This window comes from Perna viridis, chromosome 15, assembly GCF_037379345.1.
Source record: "Perna viridis isolate PV_CMFRI_1.1 ecotype Kerala chromosome 15, ASM3737934v1, whole genome shotgun sequence".
Lineage (NCBI taxonomy): Eukaryota > Metazoa > Mollusca > Bivalvia > Mytilida > Mytilidae > Perna > Perna viridis.
The window spans coordinates 9,739,553-9,760,719 of record NC_142459.1 but is presented as its reverse complement, the minus strand read 5'-3'; the positions used below and the strand labels follow the sequence as shown (position 1 = coordinate 9,760,719).

The window sequence follows — 21,167 nt, the reverse complement described above, 5'->3', positions numbered from 1 at the left end:
TTCTTTAACGTGCGAGGAACGTGGCATCTTTCCCAACACGATGCACCACTATGGTTTGCGGTCAGGTTTTCCATATTATAGCCTGACAACCCCAGCATGTAACACACCAGGGGTACCCCATTCCACCATCTGGGGCACACATCCCAGTTGCTCTGTGGGCAAAGCGCCCTAGCCCCCGGCTAGGGTTCTGAGCACTATTTAGTCGCCTTTTACGACAAGCTTAGCGCTGCTGCAGGCCTATTCTTTTAACACCCGGACCTGCACGGGGCCTAGTTAAAAAGATAAGGGATTGACTTCGTAAGTAGCATTCCAGGTAAGAATCATGCAAAATGTGATTCATAGTTGGAAAGCGTACATATTTTTATTTTTGATATTTTGTTAGTTAATAGAAATTAACATCTGGCTTTGCATCACATCGGGTGTTAGTGCAGGAGAGAAAATAGTAAAAATTTATCAATTGTGACCATTGATCGAAACTCTTATTATTGGCAGGGCCAGGTGGTCAAATGGAGCAAAAGGAGATCCCCTTTTACAAATTTCTGGGCCCCATTGCTTTTCAAAATGTCATGAAATTTGGAAAATTTGGTTAATTATGGGCATGAGGATCCTCTTTCAAAAAAATATCCCTGGACCCGTCCCTGTGTCAGATTCTAGGCAAAGAAACAAAAATATGAGTTTTTTACATTTTTTTTATTTTCCTAACATAATTATACAACAACAACTAAAAAGCTTGATATCTTCAGCAAGATATAACAATATATAAATAGCACCAACATTGTGTTGTAAACAACATGTAAACAAACTACGATCTACACCACAACACCAAACATATATCTAACTATTACTTTACACAGTACAGGCCTGCATTAGAAACAGGATGAATAGTACAACCCATTGTAAATAACAGAATGTTGATTTACTGATAAAAAAATCCCCCTCATCTTCCATTCCTCCTACAACATAAGATTTTTGTGGACTAAAAATACAATACATGGATATTCAGATGGACAGACACTGTATACTCCCAACTCATTGAGAAAGGGTATAAATAGGTGGACTCTCAATACCTAAGTAAAGGCCAGAAATATATCAAACTGAAATTATTTTGCAAAAACAGATCCTAACTGAAATTAGGTGGATTCTTTTTTATGATAAAGGCCTGCAAAATAAACTATCAGACAACTTTCAAAGTTTTCCAGTAACAGACAGATAATATCTAATATTTTTTTACAGGTCAAACACTACAGATTTGGATATTACTTATAAATACGAAAATTCTGGAAACTATAGAAAACACATGACATAATTTGCAACCTTTGTCTATTAATAAAAACACATGCCAATCTAATATTCAGGTAGAAAACTTTTACTTTGTAAATGTCTATGACACAATCATCTTTATTCAAATTATTGACCCACAATAAAATGAAGTTCATTTATTTACTTTGCAAAGGTCCCTAACAGAATCTGGTCCATTATCGCAAAAAATGCCTAAAATAGAATCTTGCCAACTCATATTATATGTGTTACTGGCATTTTCATAAAACTCGGTTACTGGATATGGTACTGACCAAAAGAAGGTTAAGGTGGAAACCACTCATGTAAAAGAAATGCACATTGCAGAGAAGATCTCGATTTGTTTTTGTTCATAAGAGCCATTTACAAAGAAATCATTGAAAAATCTTGCCTTAATCCCATACATATTATCATAGTTTCAACATGAATCATTTTTAAAAGGCTAGTATAAAAACTAAGCTGTAGCATCTGTAAGTAGACAATTGATGTTAACTCATATTATCATGTTCAATATTATTGCGAAGAAAACCAATATTCCTGCATAATTCTTATGCAAGCCTGTATCACAATACAGAGAATATGATACATGTGTTGATTTTTTATCAAAAAAAAAAAAAGAAAAAAGGATAGGCATAAATTTCCAAAAATAAACATTTTATGGTCAAAAATACAAATGTACATTTCAGATATAAAATCAGATCTCAAGATGCTGTTTGTTCGAAGTAAAAACATGAAAATATAGATATATTACAAAATAAAAAGCTGTACTAAAGCACATAGTAGGCTTGTCCCCTTTTTGGCCCCCCTTTTTACAGTTTGCAGTCAAACTTGTCTAAGTGACCAGCAGTATTCCCAAGAATACTTGATTAAAACAACCCTGTCTGGTGCATTTTATATAAAATTAAACTGTACATAAAGACCACCTGTCTTGTGTGATCATGAATTTGCTCTTCTTTGGAAAGTCACTTCAGACTGGTTTGAGCCATGAATTTGCTCTTCTTTGGAAAGTCACTTAAGACTGGTATGAGTATAACTACGAAATGAAACCTCAGAAATTAATGATAACCAAAAAAAAAGTGATTTCATATGTAGTACAGTGAAATGGCAAAACCAACCCCTATAGGAAAAAGAAATTTGTTCTGTTAAGGAGATGGACCTAGGGTAAGGGACATAACTCTTGAAATCAGTGATATGTTTATATCATAATTAATTTCACCAAAGACTTTCAAGCTTTCATATGAAACAAAATGAAATCAGTCCAAGTTACTTTGATGCTTACATGAGATTGATATTACATGCTGAATACAAACATTCCAATGATTTGCAAGAGTTGTGTCCCTTACCCTATGTGTACCTCCTTAAGACAGATGTTTGGTTTACACAGGTTAAAACCTAATATGACAGGACTGGTTTACACAGGCAACCATTTTATCCAAGGTATAGTTTAGACAGGTTATTCATTTTATAAAGATTAATCAAAATCCATCAAATCATTTTGTTTCATATGCAAATCATTGGAATGTTTGTATTCAGCATGTAATATCAATCTCATGTAAGCATCAAAGTAACTTGGACTGATTTCATTTTGTTTCATATGAAAGCTTGAAAGTCTTTGGTGAAATTAATTATGATACAAACATATCACTGATTTCAAGAGTTATGTCCCTTACCCTAGGTCCATCTCCTTAACAGAACATGTGGTACAATTAGGATTCACAGTTTAACTGAATAAAAAAAATATCAAGATCCATCAATTTTGTATAAAATGACAGACAAATAGACAATGGTTTACTGTAAAACATCAGTCATAAAACAAAAATCATCAAATTTTAATATAAGCACTTGTTTGGATATAATGGAATAAAATTACAAATCTAAAAAATGTCTCTAAAATATATTACAAAAGTAGAAGCAGAAAATAGATGATGTACATGCAACTGTGCATTTGTTTGCAGTAACGGATCCCGACACTGAAAAGGTAGGGTGCCAGCCAAGTTCCTCAGAAAAAGGGGGTGCTAGGACATTATTTGCTATTTTTTGTCAATTTTACACATGAAAATGACAAAAAAAGAAGGGGGTGGTTAACCCCTGGATCCGCCACTGTCATGTAACTGTGGATCTGTCTCATTGAAAGAGAGATCCACAACTTCTGCTAGATATTTCAATTACAAAGGCAGATAAATTTAAAAAATAAAAGTTTGCTTTTGAAAGCAAAAAAATCTCAGAAACTGTTTAAAACAAGCTTTAAATTTTTAAGCACCATTGAAGTCAAGAAAATTATATTCAAATAAACCCCTAATCTAAGGGAAAAAATGGTTATCAATTTAGTGATGTATGACAGCCATGTGGCAGCAAAACACTGTCAGTGCAATAACTTGAAAGGTACTTTGCAGATTCTTCTGAGAACTGGATAAGGTTATATTTTTACAAAAATGGCTTTTGCCATTACCAAGTGAGGGCCAATTCTAATTTTTAATACCGGAAAATCAAGTTTTCTGTCTCTTTGACAGCCTTTTGTTTACATGGGATCTTAAAGGATGCTCACTTGACTGTATATTATATATAAATCCCAACCAAATAATTATAACAAAGTATTTTGTACTCAATGGCTCAAACATTCAACGACATATATTTAAAGTGAACATTTCGGTAAGAATTAGACAAAATGGGGAAATCAGAAACATGAAATCAGGAAAGACCATTATTCAATCTCTGTACCACTGGATTTTCTTAGAATTTTTAAATAGAATTTTTTAGAAAAATGAAGTTTTTGACAGAGATCAGTATTTTTTGCCCTTGAATGTTCATTTTCATTGCATTTCATTGAAATTATAACTCAATTTACCAAAATGATATGGGAATTCCCGCCTTGATTCTGATGGTGCAAATAGTCAAATTAAACTTTTTTTCATACCATGTTTCACTCACTGCCTGATTCATACAGAGACTAATACTTCAAAAAAAGAGAGAAAAATATTAAATACAGCTGAACAAAAACATTAACATAAAATCAAGGTTTATAAAACAAAGATATGTAAACATGTGAAAAAGTATAAAAAATAACCAAAGTAGTGTAAAAGTGAGAAAAGAAGAAGATATCAATTCAAGTTAAGTAGTACTCCAGCTAAGAATCATGCAAAATGTAATTCATGGGTAAAAAACCTACATATTTTTATTTTTGATACTTTGTTTGAAATGTCATAGTAAACAGAAATTAACATAGTTTTTTATATAACCTGTGTTCTCAGGAGATAAAAATTATATAGAATGCACTTTAGATTTTAAAATTAAGGGAGATGACTCTGTAAATGACACTCAAATACAATAGAATCTGTAGGATTTTCAATGTGGATTACATGTATCTTCTTAAAGCAGACAGATTGGTATGAATAATTATACATTTCATGATATAGATCCACAAAACAACTTAGATAAAAAATAAAAATATGTAGCCTTTTTTGAGGTGTATCACATTTTTCAGATTTTGCATGATTCTTACAAAGACAGCTACTTAAAAACATTTGACAGACACAATAAAGACAGAAAACATTAACAATATCACTGTTATTGCAAAAAGAACTAAGTGCTGAGATTCAATTAATTGCATAATAGAATTTCATTGCAAAATATTCAAAAATTATACCCTGTTTTGTAAAAAGTAAACTGTTCATCTTTTAAAAACTATATCTGAATAAAATAAATAGCTTTACAATAATACAGTGAAGCCTGTTTAAACCAACTCTAAATTTTTTTCAGTTAAGGTTCATCATTACCTTTCGTGGACAAATATTGCCTCAATTTCACCACAAAATTCCCTCTGACTACAGACAAACCTGTGTAGCCAGAATAAATTTAAGGCATATCATTCCCTAGAAATGAAATAAAGTTACAGCATGTTTATATAAAGTTATATAAAAAACTAATTTGACTTTTGCAAGGTTAACTTGATCAATTGAGTAGAGAGTGCAAAAATAAACATCTGAGATTCACTTGATACGGTCCACTTATAAACAAGTTTAAAACACCTATTGTTTGTAGGTGCAGCATGTCAATGTGCATAAAGTTTACCTTTAATACATAGGGAACATCTCAAAACACTATCTTGTCTTAGTTCATTTTCTCACTCTCTGCAGAATTATAAAAGTTAAAACAGCAAAACTCAGTTTATTTCTTTAATATAATTTTGCATAAAATTAATGCAACTTTCTCATATCTAGGGCATGCTATGCTTTAAAATTCACACGTTTATCTATGGTCGAAAGGAAATTTCTGCTGAAACTGAGGCCATATTTGTTAAAAGGTAATAATGACAGGTTTTGGATTAACATAGGAGAAACATTTGGAAACCTGTATTTAGGACCAGTGTAGTAAAAATATGTTTTTGTGCTATTAAGTAATATTCCAGCTAAGAATCATGCAAAATGTGATTCATGGTTGAAAAGCCTACATATTTTTATTTTTGATATTTTGTTTACAATGTTCTAGTAAACAGGAATTAACATTTGGCTTTTCATATAACCTCTGTTCATATGAGATATGAATTACAAAGAATGTACTATAGAATTCAAAATTAAGGGAGATAACTCTGTAAATGACAATGAAACGCAACAGAAACAATTGAATTTTCAATATGAATTATCTCCCAAGAGCAGACAGATTAGAATGAATTATTATACATTTCATAGTATAGACCCACAAAACAACTTAGTAACAAAAATAAAAATGTGTAGGCTTTTTTGGTGTGATCACATATTACAGACTTTGCATGATTCTTACAAAGACTGCTACTTAAAAATACATGAAATCATGTTTTCAAACATGAATAACTACTGAAAAGATATAAATTCCATATGATTTTCATTTAGTTGTATTTCATGAATTAATTAATTAGAAACATGATTTTCATGTTTTTAATTGTGGTCCTAAACACATTCAGGTGCTTTCAAAACATATGAAAATCATGGGTTGCCATTTTTCCTGTGTATATCCAATTTCAAATTTCATTGAATTTAATATGAAAAAGAGCCTGATTTAGACAGGTTTTGGTTTTCTCAGGGTTCAATTTAAATGAGTTTCACTGTTTCTGAAATTCAAAATAATTTAATTACCACTGGATTAAAACTGGCTTCTGACTTCAAGTATTGCAGCAATATGTATAGAAAGCCCACTAGTAAATCCACTCCTTGAAATAAATTAATAAATTTTGATCTGTAATTATTTTGAATAATGCTTTAAGAAAATCATTTAAAGGGGTATACTCAGTAAACATAAAAAAAAATATCCCTAAAAATATGAAGATATTGCATGCATTTATGACTGCAATTTTGTAATTTTAGCCAAAAATATGATTTAAATTTCTGCTGTTTTGAATGAAATAATGCAGCAACATAAATAAACATTGTGTGCTTTTATCATGTGATTTTAAGTCAGTTGCAATTATGGCATTAACTTGTAAATTTGCAATTTTTTAAAATAAATTTGAAAATAGCAAATTTCACTTGTTTTATAGCAGTTGCTAGTATTGGGCATTGAGTAAAAATGAAAAGAAATTTTTAAAATCAAATTCATAAAAACAATTTCATTTAACAGTAGTAGTACTTGGCCTCTGACTCTCCTCCCATATAATATTGAATTAAAAATTCAACCTTAAGCCACCCAGCTTTAGTTCATATTGTTAGAAAAATAAATAGTGGAAGCATTAATTGATGTTATTCTGTCATTATAATGATGCAACATATTTAAAATTTAGCGTTTGCCTCTAAGGCCAAAAAATAACATGTCTTGCTTTATTTGCCTCTAAGGCCAAAAAAATAACCTGTTTCATTTGCCTCTAAGGCAAAAAAAAATTGATATGTCTGTTTCCTCCTACCTCATCTACCTTAGTTTTTTGTGCTTACCCTCTTCATTATAACACTTTTGGACTCTAAAACTGGTTTGGTTTAGACAGGTTAGCCAAGATTCAAAATGAATAAATTTAACTTGAGATGAAGTGACTTTAACAGATGATTTTATGAGGTCTCCTAACAAAGCAGAAATTGGCAAAAATCGGAAGTAAATATACAGTAAAAAAGAATCATAACAGAAAAATCCAGATTTAATATAGCGGAATTCCGCAAAAAGCGAAAAAAAAAATCATGTCTGCTTTAAAAAACATCTGGTTTAGACAGGTTTCACTGTGCATGTATGAGCAGAGGACTATTTACTGGGGTTGGAAAGGCAATGCGCCCCACAGGCCATTTGCCCTTTCTGGCTGGATACTGCCTTTCATCTAAAATAAAACAATGGTATCTTAACAAAGGTCCATCAAATTGTCAATATCTTTGATAAACCCTAAAAATGGCCCTTCTCAATTTTTTCTAACTACTGTATTTAGAAAATTAGTTGAATTTCTAACAAAATATTTGCCTTGAAACCCTTTACTGAGTCTACCCCTTCATCAGTTATGCTACCATATTTACAAAACAACATTCATTTTCAAAACATAAAAATAAATATTGTATATTTTTAACCACATCAAAATTTGGGCTAAAATTAATCAAATGAAGTAGCAAAAAAGAGATAACAGAAGTAAAAAAAATAGTTTGTGATATTAAAAATATCATTAATAATGAAATTAATCAAATGAAGTAGCAAAAAAGAGATAACAGAATGTCAAAAGTAAAAAAATAGTTTGTGATATTAAAAATATCATTAATAATGACTCAATGACCGCGGACATGAAAAATATGGTGAAAATTTCTTATCTTCATCTTCACCTTCACAAAAACAGTCAAATCTATAAAATTTAAATGAAAATAGAATAAGGAGCGATATGTAAATGAAATGCCATTGTACAAAAACAAACATGAAAAAATAATGCTTCAATTTGAATTCAATATTTACATATATATAAATGCTGCTTTAAAATGCTTTCAAGGTACATGTTTACATGTACACATATGTTAAATGTACTCTAAATCTTGTGTAAGTAACTATGTAATTAATGACAGAAAAGGCGTAATGTTAATGGATTTCAAATTGTTATTAACAGTGGGAGATTCAGTAAGCGGGATTCCAGACTATTTTCAGTCTTCAAAATTAACCAAATGTCCAAAAGTCCTGGCTAGTAAAACTTGTTTTGGGCTTGTGACTCGAGTTCTCAAAATTATGGTGTTACAACCCAATTCTATTTAAAGAAAAATGTGATTAATTCAATGTTTTGAGCTAGTATTCCAAAATGTTAACCATGAAGACTGAGTTTTTGGTCAATTTTTATTCTGAATTGCACAAAATTTCCCAAAAGGGGTTTAAACCCTGGACCCACCCCTGAATCCACCACTTTTAATTGTTCCACAAATTTAGATTTTGATAAACATCATAGGATTACTTTAGGATAATGTTATGAAAAACTTCTTACAAAAATTGGAGACATCTATAAAGTGCATGTATGTAAAAAAGAGACACTCTATAAAAGATTAAGGTACAGTGATTCATTTTCATGTATAAAAAGCTGAATTTAAGGCAGTAAACCTAAGTAAAGGGACATAACTCTTAAAATATAAAATATGTATGTATTATATACAATTTCATCAAAGCCTGTCAAGCATTTATTTGAAACAGAATGAGTTTAATCTAAGTTACTTAAATGCTTACATGAGAGTGTAGAATGGTTTACACAAATGTACCAATGATTTGTATGTTATGCCTTTAACCTAGGTCTTCCTTTTTATTGACATTAAACAGTCAAAATAAAAAAGTTTAAGAGACAGTTAAGCGACCTAAAATAATGATATTACAACAGTATCAACACAACACTAATTAATATTACATGTACATGTATATATACAAATACTACAAAAAAACAACAATATTTTGGCCTTCATATGTAGCAACAATGATACTGGCACAGATTTACAACAATTCTGGTAGCTATTACCTTGCAAATGTAATGTTCATACTTGTTCATGGTGTAGAAAAATAAAATTGTTCTTTTAAATTGCATTTAAATATAAAGGGGTGGCATATGAAAAATCAAAGCATCTCATACCAAATCGTTAGTGCTAATTCATGGACTGAAAAGAAATTTCAGTTCTCAAATTTGTTTAACTTAAAATTACAAGTATTTCTAGCTATTTTAATGATTTTTACAGTAACTTTATAAAATTGCTCAGTATCTTGACTAACACAGAGGCTATTTTTTTTAAATTCACCCTTCAGCATGACTAATAAAATGCCATTAAAAACATAAAAATATTAAAATATTAAACAACCTGTCTTGAATGTATTTGAACATGCACATTTATTAAGGAGACTAAATTAGACAAAAAACATGAAACATTTCACTATAAGATGGCAGCTGAAAATTGAATTGATGTAATATGTAAAATAAAAAAATTGTGACTTTCTAGGTATAAATAAAATCTGTGTTTTATCTAAAAATAAGAGATAAAAATTGTGATGTACAAAAAAATATACCACACAATTTTGACAATGATGTTAAAAAAGTATTCAACAAAAGACAAGAGTTACTTCCCTTGTCATGTACATATTTAATGCTGATCATTATACAAACACATGTATACAACACACAAAACTAATATAACTAACAATAAATGGTCCCTATTCTACTGACAACAATAAACAAATAATACACAACATGTGTATTTTGTGTTTGTGACAAACACATGTCCAAAAATACTTAAAGCTTTAAAAAGAGAATGCTTAGAACAGGGTACAAAATATAAGCACTTCAATATGCAGTTTGGCCCACTTGAATCTAATTTCGAGGTTCTCAAGATCTTTTAAGTGAAAATCAATGAAGGAGGAAGAACTAAATGTAAACCTATTTTATTGCCATAAAAACAGAGAAGGTGTTCCTCGCATGGATAATAGCTAGATGAAATTATGAAAGCGGTACACAGCACATTTTTGTTTTTATTTTATAGATGTGGTGATAAAAGAGATGACATACCCTAAAAAAACTGACACAAGGCCTGAAAACCTAGAAATTATAATGGAATGGCCTAATACACATCTACATTACAGGCTTTCATATTAGGCAAAAAAATGTTAGTTTCCTGCTTCCCTTCCTACCCTATTTGTTTTTTTTTGCCTTCCCTGAACTTTTTATGGTCATTTTGGCTCAAGTACTCTAGATAGTTTCTTCATTAACTCAATGTAAAATGCTTTAAAAAAAAAAACAATTTCTCTACATTCCTACCCTATTTTTTTTCTTGCTGATAGCAGGAAACAAGACTATTTTCATTTTTTTTTTTGGCCTTACGACTTACGTACATGTACAAATGTATATAACTGATCAATATAGTGAATGTTAAAAAAGTGTAATGCATTAAATGCATAAAACTGGACAACCAGTAATCAAATAAAAAAAAGTCTGCACCAATATCTGCCATTTAAAAAAATGTCTGTTCAATATACAGCTTTCATCACATTCTTTGCAATATCAATTTGGTTGTTAACGTAACGAAGAGTCATAAACATATACATTCTGTACATGACCTTCAATGTTTATCATGTAACATGGCCCTTGTAAAAAAAAATTGTATATACATGTACATTTATTTTTCTTTGGAACATCAGTCAAATATTTGTCTTAAAACAGACGTTTATACATGTATTACAATCTAGTGCACCAACTATGCCACCATTTACATGTACATGTACAAAAACAAAAAAATTTACATTTGTTTTTGGTCTTTGAATTATCAAGTCTTTAACATTTCATGGACTCTAGAAGGATACTGAAAGGTTCAAAACAAAAAAGGGAATTACTTAAACCAACCTTCAGAAAAATCAACCAAAATTTGTAAGTAATTTCCACAAATTTCAAAATTAAAAGAATGAAAAATTGGAATCTTTTTTCAGACTTATTTCAAATGACTCGTCAGGTGACAATTGAACTCAATTCTATCCCTACATGATTTACGACAAATAACACACTTAAATGGGTCGCTATCGTGAGAATGAAAACCATTGTGTAACAAATACAATGTACAGTCTTCATAAATAATATGACAATGATTACAACGGTATTGCTTCTGTGAAGTGTTGACTTCTTCTCTCCCGTCATCTTCTGTCAGATCACCTGACACATTAGAACTGGTTTCCATGGAGATGAAGCTGGTACTCGGCTGAGTTGATGTATCTGGATCCATAACGGCACTAGAACTGTATCGACGCTGAGGGTATCGCTGCTTTCTAGAATTGGATGATCCAAGTATTTTTGAGTGCAGATTTGTGCGGCAAATTGCAGGGGCTTCTTCTGTAACAACAGTGTCAGAATGCTCACTTGTGATGCTGGAATTTTCTGATGTTTTAGGATTCATTTCACTGCTGTTGATATCAGAATCTGAATTTGCCTTGTTGATGTTTTCACTATGGTTACCTACATCAGGTGTTGACACCGATCTGGATGTGTGCGAGTCAGAACTGTACTTCCTGTTACGTGTTGTTGTACTTACTACATCTGAATCATTATTCTCATGTGTATGGCGCTCAGGATTGGTATTATTGACATTTTGACCGAAGGGTTGACGATAAAAATCAACTAATGACCTGGCTTGGAGATTTAAAGCTTGTGTTTGCAGTAGGCTTACTGGTGTTGGAACATTGGTGTTTGATGTTAGACTAACAGGTAAACAGACAGATCCTGCTGACACGAAAGGAATCTGTGGTGGGAACGGGAATAATGGTGGAGACAGATGATCAGCATGACTGCTCCTTGGTGATAGCATATCAATATGTGGTGAAACAGCACTATCAGTAGACTTTCGTCCAGATCCTGTATCATCAGATTTACCATTTTCAGACATTTCAGAATGTGTAGCAAGATGGCGTTTAGCATCTTCATAACTTGCAAATTTGATTGGACAGAGCGGACATTGATGTAACATTTCCATCATGTGCCGTCTCTCGTGCATGCGGTAACTTCCACTTTGTGCAAATGCTTGTCCACAGATTTTACAAACGTACGGTTTTTCACCAGAGTGGACACGTTCGTGGGTACGCAGAGTGCCAATTTGTGTGAATGATTTCCCACAAATGGAACAACGATATGGTCTTTCACCACTATGAATTCTTTTGTGAGTAGTTAGACTACTTGCATTAGCAAATCCCTTACCACAAATCTTACAATGAAAGTTTGAATTAGAGTTAGGTTCCTGTTTAACTTTGACAGGGGGTGAATTTACAGACGTAGATTTTCTTGTTCTGCTGGTTTCACTTCTCGTTTGAGGAGGAGGAGGTGTATCGACTTTGATTCCAAGTTGGCGAATATGAATTCTCTCATGTTTTTTCCAATTACTACAGTCACTAAATCGTTTTGGGCAAAAAGAACAGGCAAATGGCTTCTCACCTGTATGAAGTCTCATATGCGCCTTGATGTAACTTGACTGGGCAAATTTCTTGCCACAGAATTTACAACACGGTTTGTTGTCCTCTGAATTATAATGAACCATTGTTGACTCAAAAGACATCGCTCCGACTCCATGCCCTGTAAAAGCTGATTGGATCTACTAAGACGCCATTAATTTTTAAATCAGTGTCACTTGCGTCTGTCAACTCTTATTGGTAGAGACCTGAAAAGAGAAAAGTAGAAGGTTGCTTTTAAATATGTACCAGTATATTTGTATAATGTTAAATAATTGGAAAACATTAATAACTATCCAAAATTGGTCGCCAAAAAGCATTCACTGGTTGTTCCTTTATGGTGAAACAACCTATAATTAGTTTTCTTTAAAATTAGAACCCACAAGTTATATCACACTATTATTAGCTTTCATTGAGTAACTACTACAGATGGCCAATTGATGAAAACAACACTTTTTCATTAGAGGAGCAAATAACAAATTTCTTTGATGACTCTGACATGACTGGATCCCTTGGTGATGCAGTCATCACAGGTTCCCTTGGGGATGCAGTCATCACTGGTTGCCTTGGTGATGCAGACATCACTGGTTCCCTTGGTGATGCAGTCATCACTGGTTCCCTTGATAGTGCAGACATCACTACTTCACATAATAGCACAGACATCACTTCTATTCCCTTAGCAATGCAAACATCACTTAATTCTTTGATGATGAATCCATTAATGGCTACCTGTGTGATACAGATATCACCAGCTCTCTTCTTAATGATACAGATGTTACTTGTCCCATGGGTGAAACTGAAGTCATTGGATCACATTATGGTGACATCATCACTGGTTCTCAATGTGGTGCAGACATCACTGGTTCCTGAGATGATGCAATCCTCACTGGTCCTTATGGTGGTGCAGACATCACTGGTTCCTATGATGATGCAGTCCTCACTGGTTCCCATGGTGATGCAGACATCACTGGTTCCTATGGTGATGTGGCCATCACTGGTTCCTATGGTGATGCAGACATCACTGGTTCTTATGGTGACGCAGACATCACTGGTTCCTATGGTGGTGCAGACATTACTGGTTCTTGTGGTGGTGCAGACATCACTGGTTCCTTCTGGTGATGCAGACATCACTGGTTCCTTTGTTGATGTAGACACCACTGGTTCTTATGGTGATGCAGACATCACTGGTTCTAATAGTGGTGCAGACATCACTTATTCCAATGGTGATGTAGTTGTCACTGGTTCCTATGGTGATGTGGACATCACTGGTCCCTGTGGTGGTGCAGACATTAATGGTTCTTATGGTGGTCCAGACATCACTGGTTCCTATGTTGATGTAGACACCACTGGTTCTTATGGTGATGCAGACATCACTGGTTCTAATAGTGGTGCAGACATCACTTATTCCAATGGTGATGTAGATGTCACTGGTTCCTATGGTGATGTGGACATCACTGGTCCCTGTGGTGGTGCAGACATTACTGGTTCTTATGGTGATGCAGTCATCACTGGTTCCTATGATGATGTAGACAGCACTGGTTCCCATTGTGATGTATATATCACTGATTCTCATAGTGTTGCAGACATCACTGGTTCCCACGACCATGTAGACATCACTGGTTCTCATGGTGGTGCAGTAATCACTAGTTCTCTTTGTAATGCAGACATCATTGATTCCATTTGTGAAGCAGATATCACTAATAAACTTGGTATGTAGATATCACACATTCCCATCTTGATAATGCAGACTGCAAACATTAGGTATCTTTTTCTATAAAGACATCACAACTTCTATGTAACTACATAAATGTTATACAGTCGACTCTCGTTGTCTCGAACTCGGATGACTCGAAATTTCGGTTAAGTCGAAATTTTGTCGAAGTCCGGTAAAAATGCCTATTTGTCTATGTTATTTTACTTCTTTTTAGTCGAAACTGGATGAGTCGAAATTTCGGTTTTCTCGAAGTAAAAATTAAGTCCCTTCAATGAATTTCCTTGTAAAAGTCAATGGTTATCTCGAACTAATTAGGGTAAATTACATGTCAAAGTGTCAAATCATTTTACCTGTCGAGGCCCTGTGTCACCATTAATTAGTTTATTACACCTTTCCATGATGATTTTGATTTGATGACTTGTTACCTGTATTTCTATAATTAATAAAACTATGAAATATTTTATTAATGCAATTAGATTTCTTTTATTTAATGATCAAAGACCATTGTCGGCATTTGTGTTTTTGACAAGATGTCTACGCTTGGGTGTGTATAAAATAATTACCGTTATCCGAACTCAATGGGTCGTTAAAATAAGATTGTTGTTATTAAAATCTTGATGTTTTATTAATTACAATTTTAAACAAACATATACGCTTGTGGATGAATAGCAATTGGCCAAGCGGATCTTAGTCTTTAACACATTTGAAACAAGTTTATATTCTTCTGACAACTTAAAATTACGCTTTGAATTTGAACTTAAAAAGCGTAATTTTCAGTCGTCATTAGAAAAAAATAACTATGACAAAAAAACTATTTTATTCAACATTATTCAAACAACATAGAAACATAGAAAAACAAATTCATCAAAGTACAAACAATAACAAAAATAATTTACGACAACCCAGTATACACAGAATATGTAACCGGATCCAGTTGTACTTATTTTGTCATTCTCGTCCATGGTTATCTCCCCTTTCTGCTGCTCGAACTTCATTGATTTCGTTAAGTCGAACTTCGGTTGAGTCAAACTTTTCTCCTGGTCCCTCCAATTTCGAGATAACGAGAGTCAACTGTATATACCTTTTTGATTTGACACGAAACCTAATCTTAATCTTGAATTTACTTTCCTTGGACAAGATCAACATTTAAAAGTTTTTAAAACAGGAATATTTCAGTGCACGCCTTTAGCCACTAGCCCGCGGCTAATAAAAATTGATTTGGGTTAGAGAGATTATGTGTACATTTCTTGTTTTGGGCTAGTAGAATCCTATACAGTCCTCTTTTATTTGGGCTAGTCATTGAGAATTTTAAGTAAATATTTGATCTATTTACAAAAAAACAAAGTTGTAAATGCTTCTTTAAAACAAACTGTGTTTGTAAACGTACAATGTTATAATTTTGAACTTTGTGTCATTAATTTTAACATTGGTATTATGAAGAGATTCACCATCTGTAAAGCATACTTTTAATTTCTCAAAACTAAGGCAAAACTGTTCTGGTAAATAATCACTTCCGTATTATTTGGATGATTTACATGTATATTTGAAGATTAAATTATGCACCTGAGTGTGACTTTGATTAACACATGTATTAAATACATTGTAGCTATCTGTACTCAAGTAACATTTGTAGTTGTAATGAAAAGTAATTGGCTTCAGTGCCATACACAATAGTTAGAATTATATTTGTGTGCATCTGCTGTTATCTACCACTATTACTGGCAATTTATCAAATGGAAAATTTGTACTGAAAGGATACCACTGTTGCCCGTTATTCCTACTAAACGAGGGAAGCACTAACAGGAACTGCAAAAAGTCTCAAATAAAACAAAATCAATTAAAGTGAAGCTTCAGTACCATTTGTTGTTATAATGTTGATACATTGGGAATATGCAGGATTTCTTATGACACTGCTGATAACTGCCTTTAAAGTTTAAACAATCACTTTCTTACTGTATTTGTCATTCTGAAATACAAAACCTTTGGCAGAACAATTTTAACCATCTGCATTTCAAGCCCTGTGCAGCAACATACATATCCTCTTTTATTTACTGCTACAGACAGGCTTTTCAACATTCTAAGGAACTTTTAAAATCAGATGACATCTGGCAATCAGATAACAATGCATAAAATCATTCATTTTTTCCAAATTATCAAGATTCTCACATTTTCTGAGAGGACTGACTGCAAAGTCTCCAGTGAATAACAAATGTTTGGAGCTTTTATTCACACGCATAAGCCAATCAATTCCTATTAATGGGAACACATCGGATTGCAACAAAGTTGACAAGTATCTTTCTTGCAGCAGTTAATGTACTAATTCCAATAAAATGTTTCTTTTTATTTAAAAATTAAAGTATAGTGTATAAGTAAAATTAATAAACTTTAACTTAAGAATGTTAGTCTAAATCATCTGGGACAATATTAGGGTACTGGACAAAATTTTACGGACATTCTATATACAACCATTTCCTGTGCTATTTATGTTAACAGTTGCTTTTTTACATTTGTTCCCACTCAGGTGTGAATCACACCAAGGAATTCAAAGTTATTATGAAATCCGTTGCAATAATTATACTTATCACTTACAAAACTTTGCGCTGATTGCAGTCAGTACACAAAAAAATTAAAATGGACACCGCAGATTTGAGGCTATTTCTTCCGAAAACCTTTATGATCTATCTAACATAATAGCATAAGTTAGTTATGTGTTGACTATGTGTAATTTGCACAATAAAAATAGTTACTTTTGATGAAATCTGGTAAGAACATTTAAATTGACAAATCCCTTTGTTTTTTCTTGAGGCAGGTGGCGCTGTTTATAAGTACTTTTTTCTTATCTCCCAATCGGAGAGTTCGAAAGGGGTTCACTTGGGAAATTTTCTGGATTTATTTTCTTGTTTATCCCCCTAGTCGTTGGCAATATATCATTTTTATAGTTGTGGTTTGATAAATATATTGATCAGAACAGGTCGTGAAAACTTTTAAAAAGCAGCTTAATGTTTCATTTGAATAAAAACAAGTCATAAATCGCATGCAACTCGTCCCACAACTAGTTCGTACCATTGTCTCGATCGTCTTTAATAACATAGAATTATTTCAATCATAAAAAATCTTACAATACAGTATTGTTGGGTTTCTATCGACTAATACGAATTGATAAACAGTAGCACTATGGACATGACCCGCCTACCCATAATCATGACCGTATAGGCGGATCCAGAAGGGAGCGGGACCCCCTTATGCTATAAATAAATAAGTTTTATTTAGAGTCGGCATGAAATACTTAATAATAAACATAAACTCTATTGAGCTTTTGACAGACACAATATAACAACAAAGCATGCAAATAAATAATGAACAATACAAGAGATACACATGTGATAAGAGCTGGCAAATAAAACGAAATAAAACAGATGTATAAAGAGCACTAGTACTAAAAGCAATTAAAACTGAGGTGATAAAAGCAATACAAAAGCGTTAAAGCAAAATAAAAAGGTAAATATAAATACTTGAAATGACCTAGATGGAGTCAGCATATGTCATACATTTACAGTTTTTTTCATGCCAAGATTCTATAATGTTTTTAAATTGATTAAAATTTGATATTTTTCTAAATTCATCAGGTAGGTAATTCCATAAAACAGCTGCAGCATATTTAAAAGAGTTCTTACCATAAGTAGTTGTTTCGTACTCTTGGTATATCTACAATATTTGAATATCTAAAACTATAATTTGAGTTTTTTAAAAACAACAAGATCATGTAAACATGGCGGTGACAGTTTGTTTAAAACTTTAAAACACTTTACAGCCATTGTATGCATCCTTTTGATCTTTAGCTTTATCTAATAGTTCATCATATGTACGCTCATAGTCTTCACATAAAAACCAAAATGCTCTATTCCTTTTTTTTCCAATTCAGAAGTATTACTTTTAGTGCAAAAATGCCACGCCAAAGGACAAAAATTAAAATTCGAAGAATGACGCTTAAGCACACTGAGTTGCTGTGAGGCCTTACGACATATATTTTTATATACGTTGATTGAAATTCAATTGATAGTCTATACTGATCCCAAGTAATTTGACAACATCATCACAGGTTATTACAGCTGACTCAATATTAAAAACAGGCTTCATATCATGCTCGAAATGTTCGGTAAATCACTGGAAATCAGGATAGGGTGGGCTCTTTTCTGATCAGTCGTACGTGTAGACATACTGAGTGCATAAAGAAATTTCACTGAAAAATTCCTCAAAGTTTGTTCCACCATGATACATACATGCACTGTATGACGTGTCCATGGACGGAAAGACATGAACACAGACGGATGGACGGTGGCATACCATGTTACGTCATTTGCTAATAATTGAAAGTAACGATTGTTAGTCCTTAATTCCATGCGGAGATTCATGTAGCTATTATAAATACAATGTATTATAATGATTAAATTCAGTTGAGGAACAAAGGATTAACATAGGGGCCTCAAGCCATGGCCCATTTTTTTCCTCAAGATATATGTGAAAAAATGCATTGTGTTCACAGTAGTAGATATACTTCTTGAACTAAATTGTGTGCCCTTGGGCCCGCCTATGAAATTTATAGCTCCAGATAATGCATTCACAAAAATTAAAGTTGTATCAGTAATTGCATCCCAAGCAACGAAGTTATGGAACACAATGTTTTTGACCTGTTTGACCATCGGTCCGTCCATCCGTCCGTTATAACTTTTTGTCGCTTCAATTTATTAACCGATTTGTGAATGGTAAACGTGTAATAGAAATAAAATCTTGGATGGGATTGATTTTCACAGAAATCGGTAAACGGAAGGTGGCCACATTCGTGGAGAGGGGGCTGCATCTATGTAAAAATGAATTGATTAAGGCTTATCGTCAAAATTTTAGCCAAAAAGTCGTCTTCACTCAGCCGTGGAATGGAGAAAAAATATGGTTTAATATTTCCTCATTACTTAACAACCTCGTAGATTTTCAAATTAGTTTCAACTCTTGCTGCTGCTGAAAAACAACGTCACTCCCAAAACCCGTGCTTTGATGGGATGATGAAGAAAGATACACTATATGTAAATGTATTTTAAAATGATTGGAATATGTTCTCAAATGGAAAACATACAAGTCGAATAAAAAAAATTAACAATCAAATACAAAATTATACCAATTGAATGACAAATATTGTATCCAAATTAAAAATTATGAATGATAAATAATAAAACGTTGCGTTCAAATAAAAAAAAAAAACAATTGAATGGAAAATAATGCATTCAAATACAAAATTAAACCATTCGAATGGAAACTATTATATTCAAATTAAAAGTTATGATATATAAATAATAAAACGCTGCGTTCAAATAAGAGAAATATATACAAATTGAATGAAAAAAAATATTGGATTCAAATACGAAAACTTACCAAGTATATGAAAAATATTGCATTCAAACGAAAAAGTATAACAAATAAATAACAAAATATTGCATTTAAATGAAAAAAAAGTATAATACCAAATGAATAAAAAATATTACATTCCAATGAAATTAATTAAATTTTTAGCAACCAATACCATTGCATATTAATATGTTGATTTACGAATATTAAAATAACATTCCTGGCTTGATTCCGACAATATACTAATAATATGAAGCGGAAGCTCTCTTGACAATAATAAATAATTAGGAAGATATTACTGTAACTTTTTACTCTAAACTAAGCAATACTATTTAATGCACAGTAATATCATATATGTTTTTACGCTTTAAGTAGCACTCCAGCTAAGGATCATGCAAAATGTGATTCATAGGTAAAAAGCCTACATATTTTTATTTTTTATATTTTATTGAAATGTCATAGTAAACAGAAAATAACGTAGTTTTTCATATAACCCGTGCTCTTACAAATTATGCAGAATGCACTGTAGACTTCAAAATTAAGGGAGATAACTCTGTAAATGACGCTCAAATACAATAGAATCTACTGGATTTTCAATGTTTATTATCTTCTAAGAGCAGGCAGATTTGAATGAATAATTACTTATTTCATAGTATAGGGCCATAAAACAACTTAATTACAAAAATATAAATATGTAGCCTTTTTTGGGGTGTATCACATATTTCAGATTTTGCATGATTCTTACAAAGACAGCTACTTAAATTTATTAAAATACTCTGCCACAGTACACGAAGTGGGAAGGTATTATGTGATACCTTCCGAAAAGATTCGTGCCCGACCGTCCGTCTACCCGTCCCTCGACGGATTCAAAAGGATAACTTGAGACAGAATCAATGATTTTTTTACACTTAAAGTTTACACACTGGATAAGTATAATTCCCAGCAAAATCAAAAATATAGTTTTCGAGTATTTTAAAAGTCATTTTTAGTAATTTGCCACCCCCTTGTTTCAACATTATGTGTAGTATTACACAATGCTTATATATTGAAATAATATATATATGAAATAAGAAAATAAGAAAATTATATTTGCTCATCTGAATACTATGATAAATATTGTGCAGACACATACTCCATATTATATTTAGCCATACTATACAAGCATTAGTAAACGCTTGTATTATGTAAAACCTAACCACATATGCATAGGTGTAATATTTCTAAATAATTTGCAAATTCATATATATGAACGAGTTACTCGGGGTTGCACGTGAGCGGGACCAATTGCTTGCAAGTTTTTTTTGGTAAAAATATTGAGTGGGTAGTTTTATAATTTGAGTTTCATATCAACAGATAACAAACTTCAGTCATTCGTAACAATATTGTACTTCTT

At 32.3% G+C, this 21,167-nt stretch overlaps 1 protein-coding gene across 1 annotated transcript; it reads right to left on the bottom strand.

Moving 5' to 3' along the window:
* Window positions 1–671: 671 nt before the first annotated feature.
* Window positions 672–12,770, bottom strand: LOC148596866 (uncharacterized). Its single transcript, XM_088564434.1, has one exon. It carries the CDS (start codon window positions 12,768–12,770, stop codon window positions 11,163–11,165), a length of 1,608 nt encoding a protein of 535 aa, XP_088420560.1. The 3' UTR covers window positions 672–11,162.
* Window positions 12,771–21,167: the final 8,397 nt, after the last annotated feature.

Excerpts from the sequence above, each read along its gene's own strand:
- LOC148596866 (XM_088564434.1), bottom strand. The coding sequence starts at position 12,770 with ATGTCTTTTGAGTCAACAATGGTTCATTATAATTCAGAGGACAACAAA.